Source organism: Ambystoma mexicanum, chromosome 1q, assembly GCF_040938575.1.
Source record: "Ambystoma mexicanum isolate Mex_15411 chromosome 1q, UKY_AmexF1_1, whole genome shotgun sequence".
In the NCBI taxonomy this organism is placed as follows: domain Eukaryota; kingdom Metazoa; phylum Chordata; class Amphibia; order Caudata; family Ambystomatidae; genus Ambystoma; species Ambystoma mexicanum.
In genome coordinates, this window is record NC_090922.1 from 162,738,234 (window position 1) to 162,758,142 (window position 19,909).

At 45.8% G+C, this 19,909-nt stretch overlaps 1 protein-coding gene across 1 annotated transcript in view; it reads right to left on the reverse strand.

Moving 5' to 3' along the window:
• Positions 1 to 18,793, reverse strand: part of GINS2 (GINS complex subunit 2) — a 77,414-nt gene extending 58,621 nt beyond the window's left edge. Inside the window, exons 1-2 of the mRNA XM_069636415.1 lie at positions 18,566 to 18,793; positions 261 to 375 (exon numbers count right to left, since the gene is read on the reverse strand). Coding sequence (XP_069492516.1) covers positions 261 to 375; positions 18,566 to 18,655 — 205 coding nt within the window. The 5' untranslated portion in view covers positions 18,656 to 18,793. The remainder of the gene's footprint in view (positions 1 to 260; positions 376 to 18,565) is intronic.
• Between the last annotated feature and the right edge of the window lie 1,116 nt (positions 18,794 to 19,909).

The following is a 19,909-nucleotide window of genomic DNA, read 5'->3' on the forward strand; positions in this document are numbered from 1 at the left end:
GGTAAGCTGGGTTGTTCGTGTCAGTAGATTAATTTGTTTTAGATGGGTTGGGTGGCTGCCACCTTACAGGCTGGGAAGCTCACAGAGGTGAGTCATAAATTTGAGAGCTGAAAAAGCATGTAAGGAGCGCCTTAACTGGAGGTCCAAACCGTCTACTTTGGCAGCCCAGAAGATAGGTGCAAAAGGTGGTGGGAGGAAGAGTGGAGAGAGGAAATAAAAACAATATTGACGTTCCTTGCGGAAGAAACATTTTTACATACCGATGTCCATCCATTCTGGTGGAATGATCCGGCACTTCTGTCGCTGTTTCAGATTAATAGCCAACCAAACAGGAACATCCACTGGTAAACCGGGATTAAAAGGGCCCAAATCTCCCTAAAACACATTAAAGAAAACATGCTATGATGATCATCAGCCATGACTTCACGGTCACCCCACAAGAACAAATAACCCAGACTGTAGTCAACATTTTGCGCACGATGCTCAGAATGTTCAAATACTTGAACCATTTTACTACGTTTTGCGCTTACTGCAAAAACATGGTATCGGAGAACACAATACTCAATGCACGAGCAGAGATTCCTCATCTTCGCTAAATAGAGGAGTTTCTTCAGGGGTCAACACAGCTACTATGTGAACTGCAGAATGTGAAGAGCTGGGTGAAGGGCCCACACGGGTGGGGCATGGCCTACCGCCAAAGGCTGGAACGTGTGGGTTCATTTCCAGGTTTGCACCAGGGCACCCCCCCCCGGTCTTTGAGAAAGAGCAGTTTAACCACCGTAAAAAACTAGTGTCCTCAAGATCACCCCAATCAGGGGCACAGTGTTATGCTCGCTGGGCAGGTCAGCTAGTTTGCACATGTGAACATATGCGCTGCAGACCTCGCAGGCCTCTGTGCAGAACGATCGTTTGGCTGCAAAAGGGCATGTGGGAAAATGTCACAGGCAATCTCGCAAAGTACCGACAGCAGTTTATTCCGAAGAACAGCCCCAATAGTTGCATTACTGTTTTTTTCCCCTAATGTTTGTGTATGGCCATTATATAGAATCTTTGTGAGAGTATGTACAGAAATAACATCAGCAAGCTAAAGATGGGTCGCCACCCTACCAAAAAAAAAATCCCAAAAACAAAAAGGGGAGTAGAAAGGCTACCAATAAAAAAAAAATAGAAAATAGACACAAGACTCTGCCCCTGTGCTTACACCCACGCAGCTCCATGGATATATTCAAAACACAGGATGGAGCTCTGATATTATGGACAGCTGTGAAGAGGATTTTTAAAGGTACGACAACTTTAATGTGTTACAATACCTAAGTGCAAAGAAATATGGATTACAAAAAGATATCCAAGTTCAAAGAAATATGGATTACAAAAAGATATCGGTTTTAGAATTAAAATATATATATTACTGCAACCTTTATATAAAAACTTTTTTAAAAACACTGCTACATCGAAATAGTATCTGAAACACTAGGTCGCACAAAGTTGGATGAGAGGAGGAAAAGCTGTACTACTTTCCTAACTAGAGTATAAAAGTAATTTCTTTTAACAAGCCTCACCTGTCAAAGCACCACCCAGCAGCCATAGGTGGAAGTTTACCTCAAGCTCAGACCGACCGAGCAGTGAATTGTGGGTATGCATATTAATTTAAAAGCTGCTAAAAATGCTGCTATTTTTTGCTCCACAGGTGATCTTTCTTTTTTTACACGGCAACGCCATTTTATACATAACTTTGCTAGCCCAAGTAGAGCAGAGGGGTGGGGGGGGGGGACGGTGGGGGTTGGCTCCGGCAAGACACAGCCCATGTCAATCAGAACAGGTGTCTAGATGGTACTCTATGGTTTGTATTGTCCATTTGTGCCTAAATGAGAACACACGATACACCCAAGGAAGTCAGGTCTTCCAAGTCAGTAGCGTGCCAGAGTAGAGCAATTCAACAGAAGAGCTGCAGAACGACCCCACACCACCCCCCCACAGACCTCCACAATAGCATCACTGCGCGACACTCGAAAGACTCCACAGCGCCCAATTCTGCACACCCGTGGGTAATGAAGTGTGGCTAAATTAGTTGCACTGTGAACAACTGGTGGGTAAGATATATTTTTCGAGGTGGGTCTGGTAAAGGTGATGAGTACATCAAGATGGCAGAGAACAGGACTATTCCAATTGCCTTGGGTAGGAGGGAGGAAGGAGTGCCCAGGCCACAGGACATCAAGAGTGCACCTGGATGAACTAGGATGACGCAGGGTAAATTGATGCAAAGGATGCGAGTGTGAAAGGGTTAGCTCCTAATTGCCACAAGATAGCAAAGGTTATCCTTGTGCTCATGTTTCCCTAACCGGGGCTCCACATGAGCTATAACCTGAACACAGATGATTTTCCGCCACTACCCTCTCCATCAGAACGAGTAATAAACTCTTTTTCAACACAAGAAAATAGTGGTCCAAACATCTATTTATATTTTAAGTCTGCTATTTAAGAACTCTCAAATCCATCCAACCAAAGGAAAATGTCCCTTATTCTGTGCCTCTGCCTTAAATATGCCACCTATCTAGGGTGAGGGGATAGACAAAGAAACTGCCCCTCTGGGTTTACTGTAGCCAACTTAGAATTGTGGGTAAACAATTAAAATACTCCTGCCAGGAGTCTGAGCACGGAGAGGGTCATCAATGCTAAGTTTTACTACCCCATCACACCTGCCCAGCTCTACTCCATAAAATAAACCTTTAAATGTTTTTGTGATGCAGTTGTACCTCTATTAATAGGACATCCTGTCGATTAATAGGATATCAGTTAATAGACGGCCAGTTAGTCTGGTAGAGATAGTGGGCTGCAACTGCTTAACTGAGAGGACCCGAATGTCAGTCTCACCCTTTCTTTGTTGGGAAGCCTGAATTGTACAAGTATACGGCATAAGTTGTCTGTGGAAACCTAGTACATTTTGTGTCACCCAAGTTGCTTGAAAGGTAGGTATTCGAGAAGCATGTTTGAGCCTCACTCCTAGCCTATGTAAACAAAGAACGGGCTGCCTTTTCTACCCCAAAAACCTTGGAAAATAGCATAGGTGGATAGATGCCAGATAAGTAATGTTACCTGTAATCCTCTGAACGAGCAAGTGGTTTCACCTACAGTAAGTAAATGTCATTTTCAGAACACTGAGATGGAACTAAATGCAAATGTAGTCCTGTACTGTGCGGACACAAAGGACTGGTTGTAAAATGATGTCAAGTCTATTCGAGTGAAACTCCACACAGTCTTTTCAATTATGAATTATGTTCGGGGACCCCACTCGATGGGATTTTTAGGGCTGCCTAAATGACAGTTTGCTTAAACCTTTCACAATCTAAACTATTATACACCTATAAAAAGGAAAAACAATTCACAACATGCATTAAGCTTAACCATGAAAAAAGAAAAACATGGCAAATCTTCAAATGTCATACAATACTCAATTCCTAAGGAAAATTAAAATCATTGCTGCCACCTAAAGCCAATTTCATTTGGATTCCATCATTTATACAATACATGACAGCTCGTTAAAACAGGTCGAGGGAAAGTGCCACGTACTTCTCTGGTCTAAGAAAGTGTTGCATGTTGTAAAGTGCTTTATGCTTCAAGAATCTGAAAAGGGTGACATGCTTAAAAAGTGATGGGTGCATCATAAATCTGAGGCTGCGTAGATGTGTACTACAGACTTTCCATTCTCCCCAGGGATTTTATATATTTTCCATAAAAAGGCAACTCGGCTAATGTTAATTGCTGTTTACAATACATACATCGTGCCCATAATTCTTTGCATCCTAGAGAATTCATTATGGGCAAAGTGTAAGAAGTGCCATTGTCTCATATTTCCAAAGGCCTCGGAAGCAATCACAAAATGTTTCAGATCATATGCGATTTACATAAGCTACAAGATTGCTCCACTGACTGCAACTTTCTTATAGGTCCAACAACATCTAAGTTGTTGGAAACATTAAGACAAAATCTAAAATACCAATAGTGATAAAGGGAACAGACATTTTTTAACGCGGGGACCAGCATAAGAGGGATATTTCATGCATTCATTAAATAGTCGCCATTTTGTGAGATGTGACCAGGTTTCAATCACACCATTTCCTCTGGACTACAGAATAACTCTCAAGGAGGAAGTATGTTTCAATATTCAACTCCTGGGGATAACCTTCACAGGTCTCCCTATACGATTGTAAACACAAAACATTTTCCTGTTGTAGTATCATCCTCGCTAATTTATGGAATAAGTTTGGTATGATTATTAGTAGTAAAACAGATTAAGTATAGGTTCAGCTAATTCCAATTCACGATGGATGACAGTGAACGCAACCTCAGGGTTCGAAATGGAGGGGAGGTGGGAGCTATTCAGTTCTTTAGCTCCTGCTTCTAGAATAGTAGAGCCTGGTTAGCTTGAAACCAACAGCTACCAGGAGCTACTTCTGGCTCCCAAGACTACCTGGTGCCTTTCGAACATTGGCATTAACTGAGTTTTTGAGAATGTTAATAAAAAAGAATTAGAACACATCTAATACACAAACACAATGGTTCACAGAAAATGCACAAAAAGTTCAATGGAGCATCTCCGGTAGCTTCTGGTTCCCCTGCGGTAGCTCCTGCCTACTGCGTGATGTCAGAAACCCAGGAACTGGTTTTAGCTACTGGTCATTGAATCTCAATTTCGAACTCTGCAACCCTAATTCGAATCCGATCGGTTAAATTGCCAGAGACAGTGTAATTTTAACAATGACTGCCAAAATCAACCCGCAGCACCACAACTATTTCCAGGTTTGGGTGTCAATCAGTTCCAATCCATAGGTTCAGGCTTTTTAACTGATCAGAAAAATAGTGGCATCGCACATTATACAGTGCCTTAGGAGGGTGGTGTAAGGGAAGGAGTCAAGTGGGCAAAACCTTCAACCACGTTGCAGGTATCGAAATTGTGATTTGATACCCAGCAGCTGCTTTTTGTTCCTGGTGATGGGGCATAATCAATTAGGCAGGAGATACCCGTGGGGAACCAGGACTGTACGTAACGTGCAGCAAATCTAACTTTGTGCAAGATTCAAATGCTAACTTTTAGTCCATTTTATATTATCTAATAAGCTCTAAATGTCTATTAGGGGAGATATTCTCCTCAATATACATTCCCAAACAAACAGTTAATATCACAGTTAGGTTTGTGTGGCACCACTTGCCGCAGGAGTCAAAAAGAGCTCTTGGTAGTGGTTGGCTTCAAGCTAACCTGGCTCCCCTTGGCTATAATCAGGAGCTAAATAGCTCCCAGCTCCTAGCAATTTCGAACCCTGCTTTGTATGTGAATGGGCTCATATCTATTGTGAAAGCCTCCTCGTTCTCCAACTCAATGTGAGCCTGGGTATGAACACGTTGTGTACGGAGTTTCTGGCTGCGGTGGGAGCGGGTCCTCTGGTTTTACCCCAGTGTTGGGGTGGGCAATGCTCTTAACATGTTTAATTTGTGGTAAAGTCAAGTGTTCTTGTTGTGACATGGCATCACTAACATGAATCTGGGACACCAGCACAGCTATACTGATAAATGACATGCGGGGCAAGGAACATCAGAAATTCCTACATTCAGCTAGTACTGGCTGACCACTGACAACTGGTTATGTATCCTGATCTAGTATTGGTAGCAGGCGATTTATATGAAAGCATCAAGAACATTAGATGATTTTGCTAAATATGCAAACATCCATCCTTTATACTTGAGATCTCTTTGTATCAGATCCAAAATTAAATCATTTCCTTGTGGGTAATATAATGCAGGATCAAATCAGTGAGGGTTCAGGTCTCCCCTGAATTCGCTCAAATAGCATACTGGTTCCGATGAGTTTGTCTCTATATAAAACTTTAACCCAGACACCTTAGGACAACATGCAGAAAATCTTTTGTCGGGAGAGAAAATAGGCACGATTTAGGAATATTACAGGTCTAGCACGGGCTGCATACCTATAGAGGGTATCTGGAATACTCTAAAGACAGCTGTGAATTTTCATTTTCCAAATATAAAATAGCTGCCAAGACAGATATTCTTAATAAAATACATTAAGCTGCTGGAAAGCACCATAGAACAGAAGAACAATTGAAATACAAGATAGAATGAAAATAAAAAACGTTTGTCACAAGCTTTTCAGAAAACAAAGCTTCAGGAAAAGCAAGAATGTGTTACATTTAATATTTTCAGTAGAGTGGTTGAAATACTGCCACAATATAAAAATGCAGAATTCTAAATATTTCAGTAAAGAAGAATCCCAGTTAAACAAAGCATGTTCTAGAATCCTGCTATTATGCAACATGTACATTTTGATTTCATGCCAACTTATACAGGGAGGACTCCAACTAGAAAAAAAGTCTGGGCTTATCACAACTCGGCCTCAACTCCCGGTAATTGTAATTATTTATAAAGCGCTTATACACAGGCGAAGTGCTTCAAAGCGGGAAGGGAACAAGGGATTACAGTAATTCTTAGGCCTTGAAGACTCCGAATGATCCAACAACATTGATTAGCAAACTAGGCCAGAGGCATATAGTATAAGAGTGTGATAAAAGAGTGAGGGGAAAAAAAAGGGGGGGGTGTGGGATGGGTGGAAGGAATGTGCGGGGAAAAAAACTACATTAATAGGCCAGGCTAGGGAGGGGAGACAGAGGGAGGACCGGACAGAGACTTGCTAGGCCTAGAACATTTACGGTTGTGCAAGTGCGCAGAGAAAGGAAGTGCTGAGGAGGGAGAGGGGAGAAGTGCGCCCTGTCCAGCAGCGGCCAGAGTTAAGTGCAGAGTAGTTGCCCCACTCATGGAGCATAATGCAATAGCGCCTAACAAAGTGCAGAGGAAAGTGCAGGACTGGCAGGGGAGCCTGGGACCTGTAGGGCTCTGGGGGTGCACCAAACGACCAGTCAGCAGGCTAAGCCGGTTGGGGAAGAGAAGGAGAGAAGGAAGCAAGGAGAGAGGTGGTTAGCAGGGGAGAAGGATAGAGAACGAGGAAGAGAAACAGAAGGTCTTGAGGAGTTTCTGGAACTTGGAGGTCCGGTTCAAGACGGAGAGAAGCAGGGAGGCTGTTCCAGAGGGAGGCACCTGCAGAGGATAAGGATCTACCCACAAATCTCTGTTTGGAAAAACGGTTCGCAGAGTTGGAAGAGGCCAAGCGGAGGGATCTAGAAGGAGAGTATTTGGGAAGAGAGCGTGGTAGATAGTGGGGGCCACGGCCTCAGAAAGCCTTGTGGACTATGCAGAGCGACTTGAGCTTGCAGCCACGGGGAGCCAGTGGAGAGATTTCAGTGCCGGAGAGATGCAGTCCATGGGCTTGAAGCCGCAATTCTGTTCTGGATAAGTTGGAGAGAAGAAGTAGGAACATTGAGAAAGACTGTTGCCATAGTCTAGTGTGGAGAGGACTGGGGCTCAGACAGTGAGTCTCTGGGGGAAGGTGAGAAAAAGGTAGAATACCTCTGAGGAGGTGCAGCTGGTAGTGAGTTTCTTTGGATATGTCAGATGTGAGAAGAAAAGGAGAGAGTGGAGTTGAAGATGACCCCGAGATGTCTTGCCTCACCAGTGGGTGGAGGCGCAGGACCTAGGGAGGCCGGCCAGAGTGGGAAAGTGGGAGCGGGTGTCCCAATGAGGACGATCTCAGTCTTTCTGGCATTAAGGCAGAGATCATTAGCAGCACACAAGGACTGAATTGTGGACAGACTGTCTGGAATGAGTGAGCAGGAAGAAGAGGCTGAGGGAAGCCTGAAAGAGCTGTGTGTTTTCCGCATAACACTGAAGGTTGGAGGTGAAGGCAGAGATCATGTGGGCCAAAGTGGCCACGTAGACGTTGAAGAACCAGGGGGATCGATTATATCCGTGGGGTACACCACAAGCGGAAAGAGAGTGATAGCTGAGAGAAAAGACCCAATTTCCACCTGGGAAGAACAGAGAGAAAGGGCGCAAGCCACTCCATGGCCTGAACTGGGATGCCCAGGGTTTCAGAGCCGGGAGATCACGACGTTGTGGTTTACTGTATCCAAAGCAGAGGAAAAGCCAAGGAGCATGAAGACAGATTTAGAGTCAAGGTTTGCGAGCAGGTCTTCATGGGTGTTCAGAAGTGCAGTTTCCATGCCTCTGGATGCTCTGAAGCTAGACTGGTGGTCATGGAGACAACAAACAGATTTGGTGTGGAGAGTAATCTGAGAGTTTGCCCAGGAAAGGAGTGATGGACATAGTGCGACAGTTTGCTGGTATAGAGGGGTCGGCAGAGGGTTTTTTGAGAAGAGGGTGTTCACAAGAGAATCTGGAGAGAAGTGGGGAAAACTCCAGTGGCGAATGAGAGGTTGCAGAGGTCTGCCAAGGCTGGAGCGAGAGAGAGTCAATGTTGTCCTTGATGGGCTTGGAAGGGCAAGGGTCCACCTTTTTGGAAGAGGCCTTCATAGACCGGACTGGTCTAGAAACCTCCTCAGATGTGACAGGGGAGAGGGAGGAGAGAGGAGGGGGCGTGGTGAGGGCAGAAAAAGGCGCCCAAGAGATGATGGTGCATGAGTGGGCGCGGAGGAGGGAGAGGACAGGATGTCATGTGTTTTGGTGGTGAAGTGCGGTGCCAGGGCCCCGTAAAGGGTGGGTGAAATAGAGGATGAGGCTGCAGTAGGGTTGGCCAGCTCCTTAGAGACTTTGGAAAGTTTGGCTGTGTTGTTGGATGCTGCGGAGATGCAGGCTTGAATATGGACTCTTTTCTTGACCCGGATGCAGAGTCTATATTGCATTTTCAGAAGGCGGCAGGCCAGTTCAGAGGGTGCACCTGAAGATCCCCATTTCCGTTCCGCTGCCCTGCACTTGCGTTTAAGGTCTGCCAAATCAGAGTCGTACCAAGAGTTGCACTTTTTGGGAGGCTTCAGTCGGACTCATGACAGGAGCAAACATGTGGAGAGTATTGGAGATGGAAAGGTGAAAGTTAGAACAGGCTGCGTCAGGGTGGGAGTCAGCCACAGGAGTAGGTAGAAGCAAAGGCAGCAATGGACACTTAAGACCTTGTAGGTGGGAGGCAGTGCAGGGTGTACCAGTGTTAAAGGCGAAGAAAGCTTCAAGTGAGAGGAGAGAAGAGAGTGATGTAGTGAGAGGGAGGTCTGTGGAGATTAGAGCATCCAAGGTGTGGCCAGCCGTGTGCGTCGGACCAGAGGGTAGAATGGAGAGGGACAGAGGGAGTCACATTAGGTTGCGAAAAAGTTACTGAAGAGTCCTAGGTTGCGAAAAAGTTACTGAAGAGTCAGGAGAGTCAAGGTGGATGCGGAGATCCCCCAGCAGGAGGAAAGAGAAGATGCTATTTCAGCCCATTCTGAGAGGAAGCGCGTGGACTGGCCCGGCAGGGAGAGGAGAGGCAGGGATCCACTCTGGAAAGATCAGGGCAACTCCCTCTCCCAGCCTGTTAATCCTGGGCTCAGAGAAGATCTTGTAGCCTTCAGGGAGAAGTGTCAAAACTTGTGACATAGATGTCCTTAAACCAGGTCTCAGTGAGGGCAAGATCATCAAAGTCCAGGTGTTCAAGGAGGTAGCAGATGTCGCTTGACTGCAGAGCGAGAGTCAAGTGTGGCAACGTAGAGGAGATTGCCATTTTTGAAGGACTTACGGGGCTGGGAGGGGGCACAGAGGTCCCAGGCAACAGATGACAGATGGGCTGAAGGGAGTGCAGGCAAGGGAGCTGGGACAGTAATAGATGGAAAGGGCGCCAGTGAAGGAGGGGCCTCAGAGGGCAAGGGAGCCCAAGGGCACCAGCATGGAATAGGCCGACTAGGAGGTCTGTGCCTAGTGTCTGGTCAAGGGAGCCAGGATAGTAGAAGACGTAAAAGGAGCAAGAGAGGCCGTAGGTGCAGTTGGCAAGGGTGCCAGTGTGGAGGAATGTGGAACGTTTATGAGGCAAGAGATGAGCCCATCAAAAAGAAGGAGGTTGGATTGAGGCCCTTGTACCAAGCAGCACTATTAGGGATAGACATTTATGACCACCATCGAGGTCGAGGAGGAAGCAAGAAGGACCTCCCAATGGGTGTCACCATTAAAGTGTGAGGAGGAGTAGAGAGAGCAGAACTATATGAAGAGTCCATAGGTCGGGGGAAGGAATGATGAAGAGGATGTTGGTGAGTCTGTCGGAATCACTGACGTAGGTGTAAGCGATAGGAAAGCACTGACGTAGGTGGCAGCGAGAGGCTTATAGGTTACTAAACGAAAAAGGAGTTGATCAATTTGGGTAAAGCAGTATACCTGCAGGGATTACCACAAGAAATGAGCAAGTACTTTTAAAAAAAGTGGCCACAAGTAATGACATCTATATTTAATGAGGCATTTAGAGGAATGGCATCCCCTAAATCACATAGTTGGCGGAAAGCGGAAAATGGCAAGGCCAATTCTCTGGTTTTGTCAAACAGGGTTAAAACCCAGCCACAAAGTGGGAGGCTTAGGGAAAAGCCCAGAGCCAGTCCTTAGCCCGAGGGCCTAAATTCCTGTCACTGCTCCCATGCCAGTAGGTTTCTATGCAGACCACTTTTGTCTCCAGCCTTACCTCCAACGCCTGATACTTGCCAGTGTCTTTCTATTGCTTTTAGAGCTCCTGAACACGCAACCAAGAGCAACCACCAAACAGTAGAATCAGAAGAGAGATCAGTGTTCTTGTATTTTTATTTTTTAGAAGAACATGGAGGACAAATTCGATCAGAAATGACTTGCAATAACATTTATAGATGGTAGAAGCATTCCTACGAAGGGTGTCTGTACAAGAGCAAAAAGACAAGAACAAGTAGCGAGCCAGTTTACAAGAGTGTAAAAACCAGGATATTTACCAGGGACAAAACGAACAAAACATATATAAGAAAAAGGGTCCCTTACAAAAGGGAACCATTAATCTATGGGACACAAGTGCTTTTAACTAAAGAGGACTTTTAATTAAATACACAAAATTACATTATTAAGCATCGCTGGAGGCAGTGGTGATGTAGAGGGAGCTCACTTCATTAGGATTTAAGTGAAGGGTTAGCCGAGCATTCAAGAGATCCACATTTGGGCTGGCTTTGATTGTTATGGGCAGCCAGCTGCAATGAGAATGAGAGATAAAGCAACCTGCTCCAGACTGCTTCAATACACATCCCAAACCACATCCCAAACCTTGTGAGAGATCTGGACTGTACCAGAGAGGTGTCCATGATTAGACAGCCACCCAGAGCTTGAGAGTATCTAGAGCCATTCCTTTAGTTGACCACTAGGGACAGGGATCTGAAGAACGAGAGCAGTGATTGGGATCCCGGAAGACTGCTGCTAGGCAAACCTTTGTCCAAATCAGCTACTATAAAGGTAAAGCTCTTCCCCTTCATCAATAGGGGAGATCGTGCATAGGGGCTACAAATATTGAACTGGTTGCCCCAACTAGTTTGGTCTCCTCCATCACAGACATTGTCCTAATGGGGCGCACAAAGGTTGTGGGCATGTAGGTGGCACACATCGTCCAGAGTAGGGACTTCTCGTTACTTGGATCTCGTGCAGTCTGGAACTGCACCCTTGTCACTGAACATGGACATTGTAGCTTTGCTGCTGCCATCTGCCGAGAAGAGGGCCCTTGATAGTGCCAGAGTCTGGTTATCTTTTGTCTCGTGCCGGCAGCGCTTTTGTTGCCCTACTCCATCTGTTTATACCATCCGCAGCATCCTTGTTGTCTTCCATTGCCATGGGATCAGAAGCAGAAACCCTTGTTTAATAGTCTGGTGATCTTTGGAACCTTTAGATCACCGAGACCGGAACCACTAGACCCAGCAGTCATCCGGGTCCGAAGAAGCAACTATACCTGCGACTCAGACCCACTACGCTGTAACCGAGGGTGAGAACAAATGTCCCCAACGGCCTAGACTTATCAGACATCCAATACTGGAAGCAGCCCCACCCTATTTTTGAGGTATTCCAAAAAGAGTCACTAAAACTCTTAATTGAGCCCAGTTTTTTCCCCATAGGAACACGGACTACGGTTTAGGGAGTTTTAGCAAGTTATTTGCAGAACACTTGCTTTTAGGTTAAGGTTGGACTCGTCAGGTTTAGTAAATGGGCTGGTGTGGCATTATAATTTATAAGGCTTTTGATAACACACAACATCTTTGCCTCCATTTTTATAAATGTGTGAGTGTTCAATTTACCTGTAACAAAACTGAAGTGTGATGGTTGTCCCAACTGGACACCTAGCCAAAACTGTACATAGGTGTATATGGTTTTTCTTGTGTATATGGTTTTTCTTACCTTGTAATGTATTCTAGCTTAATGCACACGAGTTATTAAAAAATACATTTGCATGCTTACCTGTGTGGACAACCTATTGCATGACTAACCACTGTGTAAGTAACTGTCCACCAAGATCCTCATCTCCTTCGTGTAATTTATACTCCCCAGTGTTGCTACCAAGGGAGAGTTGGGTTAGACTGCTGCATTGAAACTTCTAGGTCCTCTAGGGTTTGTGCCCCAGAACTCCAGTCATTGTTCTAAATAACCTAACAGAAGTCAATGCAAGTACACCATCACTGACGATTTGCCAAAAATAAAAAAAATAAAAAATTACTAAAAAAAAAAATCATAAAAATAACACATCCAGGGTTGCAGCACCCTGCCGCTTTAAGGTTCCATTTTGGAATGTTCATCTTCTAAAAGAAGACAGGTCCTCCCAACGTATATCATGTGTGCCATTCATCAGAGGAAAACGCCTTGCCATCTGAAAATCAGAAGATCACTAGACTGGTTTGGTGTGATCATGTAGGAGTCTGGCAGCAAAGTTTTGAACACTGCAAAGTTTCAATATTGATCGTAAATGCTAGACTGCATCTAGGGCAGGTCAAAGTGTGGCCGCAGGAGAGGCAGAGGGAGTACCACTGCAGCAGGATGTTTGCCTGGCAGCTGCATGAGCAAATCACTGACATCGCAAACCAGCACAGGTTGCAGGTGGAGGGGCCAGGGTGTTCTGAAGGCCACCACACCATAAAGAAACTTCAGTTCCAATCTAATAAAGCGGTTCCACATTGTGTGCAGCATACAGAGCTTGGGCAGTTCTTTTGAGATTAAGGTCTCTGGTAGCCCTGCAGATAATAATTACCGAGACCTTCCTCTCCCACCAAGGACAGGAAGGACCACACCTTGGAAGCTTGGTAAAAATGCGAGAAGGTCCTATGTTAGGGAAGGGAGTTTTACTCTCCAGCTATACGGGACAGAGGACCAACGAACTTGAGATACATTCTGGGATAATAGCTTCTGCCTGGTGAGCCAGACCCCCCTCTTACGTTAGTGACATGGACGTGTTGCTATGAAGCCAACCGGAAAGTAATCGAGGCATTTACACCTGCCCTAACCAATATCACATTTAATCAGCATGAGCGGAGTTCAAGATTCAGGGACAAGGACATTTTGCCTTCTCCTCACACCCATCAGCCTTGCAAAATACCTGGAAACCTTATCTGCAGCAACTCACACTAGCCTTTTGTCCTCCAACCGGAATTCACCTTTCACACAGTCTATTCTGGATTGGTCGTCACTTGGACTCCAGGGATTGACAGCTCACTGAATTACTAGTCCAGCGTTTGGCCTATGGAAATGGTACAGATTACCAACCCTGGATGCAAGCCAGTACAATTCAACTGAGCTCCTTAAGCACTTCTTGAGCCCATCAGGCAACCAAACAATAGGCTTTATGTTCTACCTATTAGTAGCTCCCCGTTCGTTTTCCAGCATAACCCAAGCCAGGGAGCACCCATTGCCAGCCTAGGTCAGGACAGTCCCCACGGACACCACCACCAGGTCTGCTGGGGAGGGAGTGGGAGCTGCACCAGCTAAATAAAATTGCTGTTAACATGAGATGGACTACACTGCGTGTTCTTGGATAACTAAGGGACACAGACACCAGAGGGGATTTTATAGTGACCCCAACACGGACCCCTTATTAAAACACTTAACATTCCTATTTCCCATCCTACCTTTCCCCTAGTGTGAGAACCAAATAGACATGGACCTGCTATGCCAGCTCAACCTACCTCCGAGGGGTCCCAGGGACCCATAGAGTGAGCATGGCACAACAAACTCCTTCCCTAACTTCAGTTACCACCCACACGGAGCGCAAGGCCAGAGGATGGCCTCTTTGGGAGGTCCCATCTCCCTACACGGCCTCACGCAAAAAACTGTATTCCCGATTTCATATTATATTTACACACGTACATATAAATAGACATACAACATAACACATGATGTCACAGTGGGGGTGACTGCTTTAGTCAGTCATCCCCTTCTTAGTACATTTGATGGGTCGGTCTGTCCAGATGGCTCTAGCACGTCGAAGGGCTGGCTGAGAAGTTGGCTGAAATGGGCCTTGGCACCTGCTGAAATGGAGGACTGGCCCTTCCTGTGCTTTCTTCAGGGTGGTCGCGTCCACCACATGGGGCCACCCATGATTAATGTTCTCTGGCGGCCCCCTGCGCTCTTGGGATCCACCAGTGTTTATCGCTGCACCCGCATCCGCGATTAAACTTCTGGGTGGGACCTATAGAATGGGGGACCCACCCACGATGACTGCCGCGCCTGCAACTTTTTAATAATCTTCTGGGTGGCCCACTGGCATGGGGGCTGCCCACGTCACCACTGAGGACACCATTCCTGCTTCAATCCGCATGGCCACAGGGGGTGCTGCCACTGTCAACGCCACACGTCCGTGGCCTCTGGTCTTCACCCGGGCTGCTCCGCATGGCAGCCTTGGGCCTTTCTTTCCCCGGGCTATCCAACAAATCAGCCCGGGACTTAACTCACCGCCCCACATTCCCGGGCAGCCCCACACACGCTGCCTGGGCCCTTGAATCTTCATAGACCAGTCTGGTCGGATCTCTGGGAGGGCAGACAGCCACCAAGGCCCTGTGGACGGCCACACTACCCCTAACCAGCAGCTCAAATGTTCTCTCTGTGGGGGTCTGCCACAAACACAGACGGCACCCCGATGGTTGGGTGGAGCACTCAAGGTAGCGGCCTCCGAGGTAAGTGTCCTCCACCCAGCCTCCTCTTCAGGCCTTTACTGCTTTCTGACTGTATCTAACAATCACTCTCTTAAATTCTCCATGGATTCTTCCCTCTGCTGCCCAGCACATTCTTGGTCCGGGGAGTTCCGTTCCTTTGTACTACTTTCTTTTTTTCTTGATATTCCACCAGTCCCATGTTGAGCTGGGTGGTTTAGCCCTAAAACACACACACAGCATGCACAAAAAAAGAAGACCCACAGTACACATTTAATTAAATATATGCATTATTCTGGTGTCTGCATCTTTATTCCTAGATGTAACCTTAGGGGGCAAGCCCAACCCCTACTAGCTGTGCCCCTTGGGGCCACGGGCTACATATTGCTCAGCAAAGCTGCCATCATAAAGTTTGCAGAATTTCAAACATATTTAGAATATTCTTCCTTTTTGCAATACAGACCTAACTGAGCAACGGACATTCAATCCATCAGATTCCTTTTTCCGCTCTAGATCACCCCCTCCTATTAACTGTTTGTTTGAATTCACTTTCCCATCCTCTTCCAACTCTTTCTTCTGCAGACTAAGGTCTGAATACCCCAGGCAGAGGAACAATATGTCACCTTCCAGACAAAACAGTCACTCCAGGACTGCTCAGGTGGTGATTGTACAAAGTCCTATTTATAAGGGCGGGCCGAGCGAGAGGCTGCCCGGGTGCTAAGGGAGGGGAGGCACAACAAAGGCAGGTGTGAATGTGCCTCAGGACATCAGCAAGAAGAGTGCCTTAAAAGCACCTCTGTCTTTGGAGGTCCAGTGGCTATGAAAGGCACGCAATCACTAAAATGGTGCGAATCACTGAAGCATGGATTTGCAGAGTGGGTGGGTGTGCAGAGTGCTAATATATACAAAAACAAAGCAGGCACACGTGAGGCTACAGCTTTACCGCTTGCAGGAACTAAAGGGTGATTTTAGCTTTACTATAACGCCAGTCAGCAGCTGATGATCTATTTCCCATTAACTTTCTAGACCAGAGTCTTCAGATTTTGGAAGTTCTTGTTAAAAACAATTTCTTTGTTGTTGTCTTTATATATAGAGCTGAATGTATGTTTGTCCAGCTATACAAATCCACACTGTTCAACCACGCCTACCAAATTTTTCATGGATTCCTCTTTTGTCAGGAGCAAGATTGTAGTCTATGTTTGGATGCAAAAAATTCACTCCGTAGACACCCTAATTTACTGATGGTCACCCCGATTCACTACAGTAGGTACTGGAAGGATGCAACATTTGGAAAAGTGTCTGAAGCAAAATGTTCAATGTGTTGGTTATGCCTTTGAAATGTATTACTGCTGTATACAGTTCGGAAGTGCTCAAGGCATTTTTAAAAGGGAATTTAAAAAAAAAAAACACTTTGATACTTATTAATTCACAAGAAGTTAGCACAATCAATCTTTCTTGGACATTTTCTCAAATGTGCTGAAGCCATTAAGTGACTGATCCATACCGCACAAAAAACGAAAAGCTCCATCTGATGCAAAGCGAAAATCAATATCAAGAGCTTCTGAAACACAACAAACAGCAGCACAACTTGCCGACCAGAGGACAAGAGCAACTTTCTCCAGGGTAAATGAGATGCCAGAGCAAACTGAAGCAACACTTGCTGACATGAGGACAACAGCAACATCCTCCAGGGAACACACCACTCGATCAGGACACGGGCTACGCCGGGTACCCCAGCTAGTGCCAAGAACTCTGCAGGTCTGGTGCTAAAAGCCACTTCAGTTCACAGATCATCCACAGGGGTGCAAACAAATAAATAAACAAGATCAAAAATACACACAAAGCTCTGGGAACACAAGATTCGCCAAGCCATGCTTCAGAAGGTTATGCAGTCATGTTTAATTCCTTTGAATCCTGGGACTTGTAGTTTCCCTTAATTTCTAATTGACAAATCCACAAGTCCCAGAATTAAAAGCAAAAACGGGACTACCGGTCATCCTCGTGCATAGCAATGGGAAACTTGAGCTTTACACTTTTGATGAGCAGTGAGCTTTGAAAATGATACCAAAAAATGTAGTTGTGCGGCACGGAAACAGTGAAGGGGCAACTATTTTGCCTGGCCGGGGCCTTCCGTCAGCATTTGTGACTTTACACTTTGACTCTCCGTCCAAGTTTAGAAGCAAAAAGGCCCCTATTCTGTCCCTTGCCAAAATATACATAAAAAGAATCCATATAAGGAGCTATTGCCTCCACCACGTCCTCTCCATCGTCCCAGTTCTTAACTGTATGAAGGAGTTAGTCTTCACATCAGTCCCTTGTTGCACTTTTTGTTAACACCGCCCCCCCACCCCCGCTGATATAAATAGGACGCAGTACCTGAGCACATCATGTTTGGTTATCTGCATTGCAGCCTTTTATGGCATTTTCAGGTACCTGCTGGGGTACCTCTGCACACCGATTTTGAGCATTATGCTATAGGGCTAGCGCAGGGTTCTGCGACTTTTGGCTCGCTGGATGTTTTGAACTATAATTCGGGTTAGCAGGTTGCAGACCCCTGGGCTATACAATATCCCTCTCTCCAAGAAACCAAGCTGTTCACCATACATGCTTTACTGTGCTTGCATAGACCCCTCGCCAGTGGCAGATACTGTGCCAAGAAGACCCCCCACCTCCCATGAAAAGCTAGGAAGAGTATGGAGATCATACTTGCAGCAGGTGCGGTATAAATCCCAGTAACATAATATATACACAAGCGCTATGTTAAAAGATATTTGTACCGTGCACCATCACCAACAGAGTTGGTCCCCAGGTGCTCCGACGGATCTGCAAATGAGAAGGTGGGATGGGTTAGTAAGGTGAAGATGGAGTAGGATAGTGAGAGGAGTGGTGTTCTGTTGGCAGCTTCAACTCAGTGTACAACGGGTGCTGAGCTCTGGTGCGAGTATCGGATCAATGACAGTCCTCATGTGTTGTTGGTGCAGCTTATGTGTTGTTGCTATGAGCAACTGTGGAAGATGAGTCCTTTTTGACTAACAATGGTAGTAAAGGCATTGGTGCCATTCGGGAGATGGAAGTCAAGTATTGATTTTTAACTTTGTATTCTGGTACTTCTTGTGGATTTTCCTATTATAAAACTAGGACTATAAATCCCAGGATGCAACATTAAGACTGGACTATGATATCCAGAATGGGGCACGTTGCATATATGTAAAGGGTACAAACATGAGGCTTCTTTTCTAGACAGGTGAAATGAAAAACATCGAGTAGGGTAATAAACAGTCGCATCCATTAAGGGGCTATTGAAAGTTCTATTTGTAGCCAATTCCTACTGATACAACCCTCCAACTCGTTCATCTATACCCCCCTTTGCAGCCGATATCAGTTTCCGTCAATCTTCTATTCATTCCATTTAGAGAAGACTTAAAGAGAGATACGCGCATTTCAAAACAATAGACAAGATGTCTGGTTCAAACGAATAGAAACGGAAACCCCTGCTTGGCACCCAAATTCGAAGCGCCCGCCACACAACTTTTCAAAAGCTGTCCCAAGTGCTGTTTTCTCACCCCAATCAGATACACTTTATCCAGACTAAAGTTGGGGATGATGGTCACTGGCTCCTTCTCTGCCAGAAACTCCACTTCGGAGGGGTCCATGTGCACCGGAGTGCTGCCTGCTACAGAATAAAATTCGCGGGAAAGAAGCGCAACCGCATTTAAAAACAAAGCACAACAGACATCAGGAGGTCGGTAAAACAAACCATAACATAAAAGATGGACTAAAGCTATATCGCCCAACGCGTCGGCCATTGCAGAAGGGTCCTTTCTCAGGCTAGTCGAAGGAGAACATTATTCGGAACAAAACGTTTGTAATTTGTTTTGTAAAGTAAAGACTATGCAAACAGTGCAAAAGAATACCGATTTCTTATACTTTCTTAGACGTTACAAATCTAGATTTTAGTGTTTCCTAATTTTTATCATCCCAATCTTCATGGTTTATGCCACTATGTTATACAGATTGAAATAAACGAACGTATTCATCTGCTGGTTATGTTATCGGAACCATAGCCCCAGGACAGTTGTAAGAAGACCAGTCCATTTCCTTTTATCGTAAAGTTAGCTTAGTTTGCAGCTGACACGTGGGCTTTCTTGGCCTCTTGAAGTCTATGTCAAAACCGAAGGCTCTTCTGATGCTTCTGGGTCGTTAATTCTGAGAACAGCATCACCTTAAAAAAAAAAAATACAGTAACTGTTGGTGAATGGTTCAGACCACCATAGCTCTCGCCACCCGCCTTGCAAAGGGTTGACTCACCCGCCAAGCCTCCTGCACTCCCATTCATTCCAATGGGCGTCTCACCTGCCAAAAACAAAATCGGGTGATTTCACCCACCTTTGCGAGGCAAATGGTTGAGAGCTTTGGACCCCCCATGCGATGCCCGTAAGCCCCCAACCTGGCAAGGACCACACCACACACGTCCTTGCTGTTCGGGCTTCCCGGTCGCTCTGCCCGCGTCCGGAAAAGCCCCCTTTATTTATGCAGCACGCGGCGGCGTGCAACGTCACGCCGCCGCGTGCGCGTCCCTGCAAAAGGGGCAGCACCACACTCCTCCTTTTTCAGGAGGACACACAAAATACTGTAATAATACACACTGCAAACCACACAAAATTATTAACAAAACCGATCAATACAGTTTCCCCATTGGCCCCTTTATTATCAACCACCCGGGTCCCCTTACTCAACAATCCCCGGACTCAGGTAGATCAGACAATTGTCCCAGCACGTAATCGCTGAGCTAAGCGGGTTTCCCTCGCCCAGCCCTCTGGGGGTACCTAGGAGGGAGATTTCAAAAAAGAATTCGGGAGAAATTAATTTTCCCATAGGCATGCATTGGAGCTAGAATTATTTTAGGT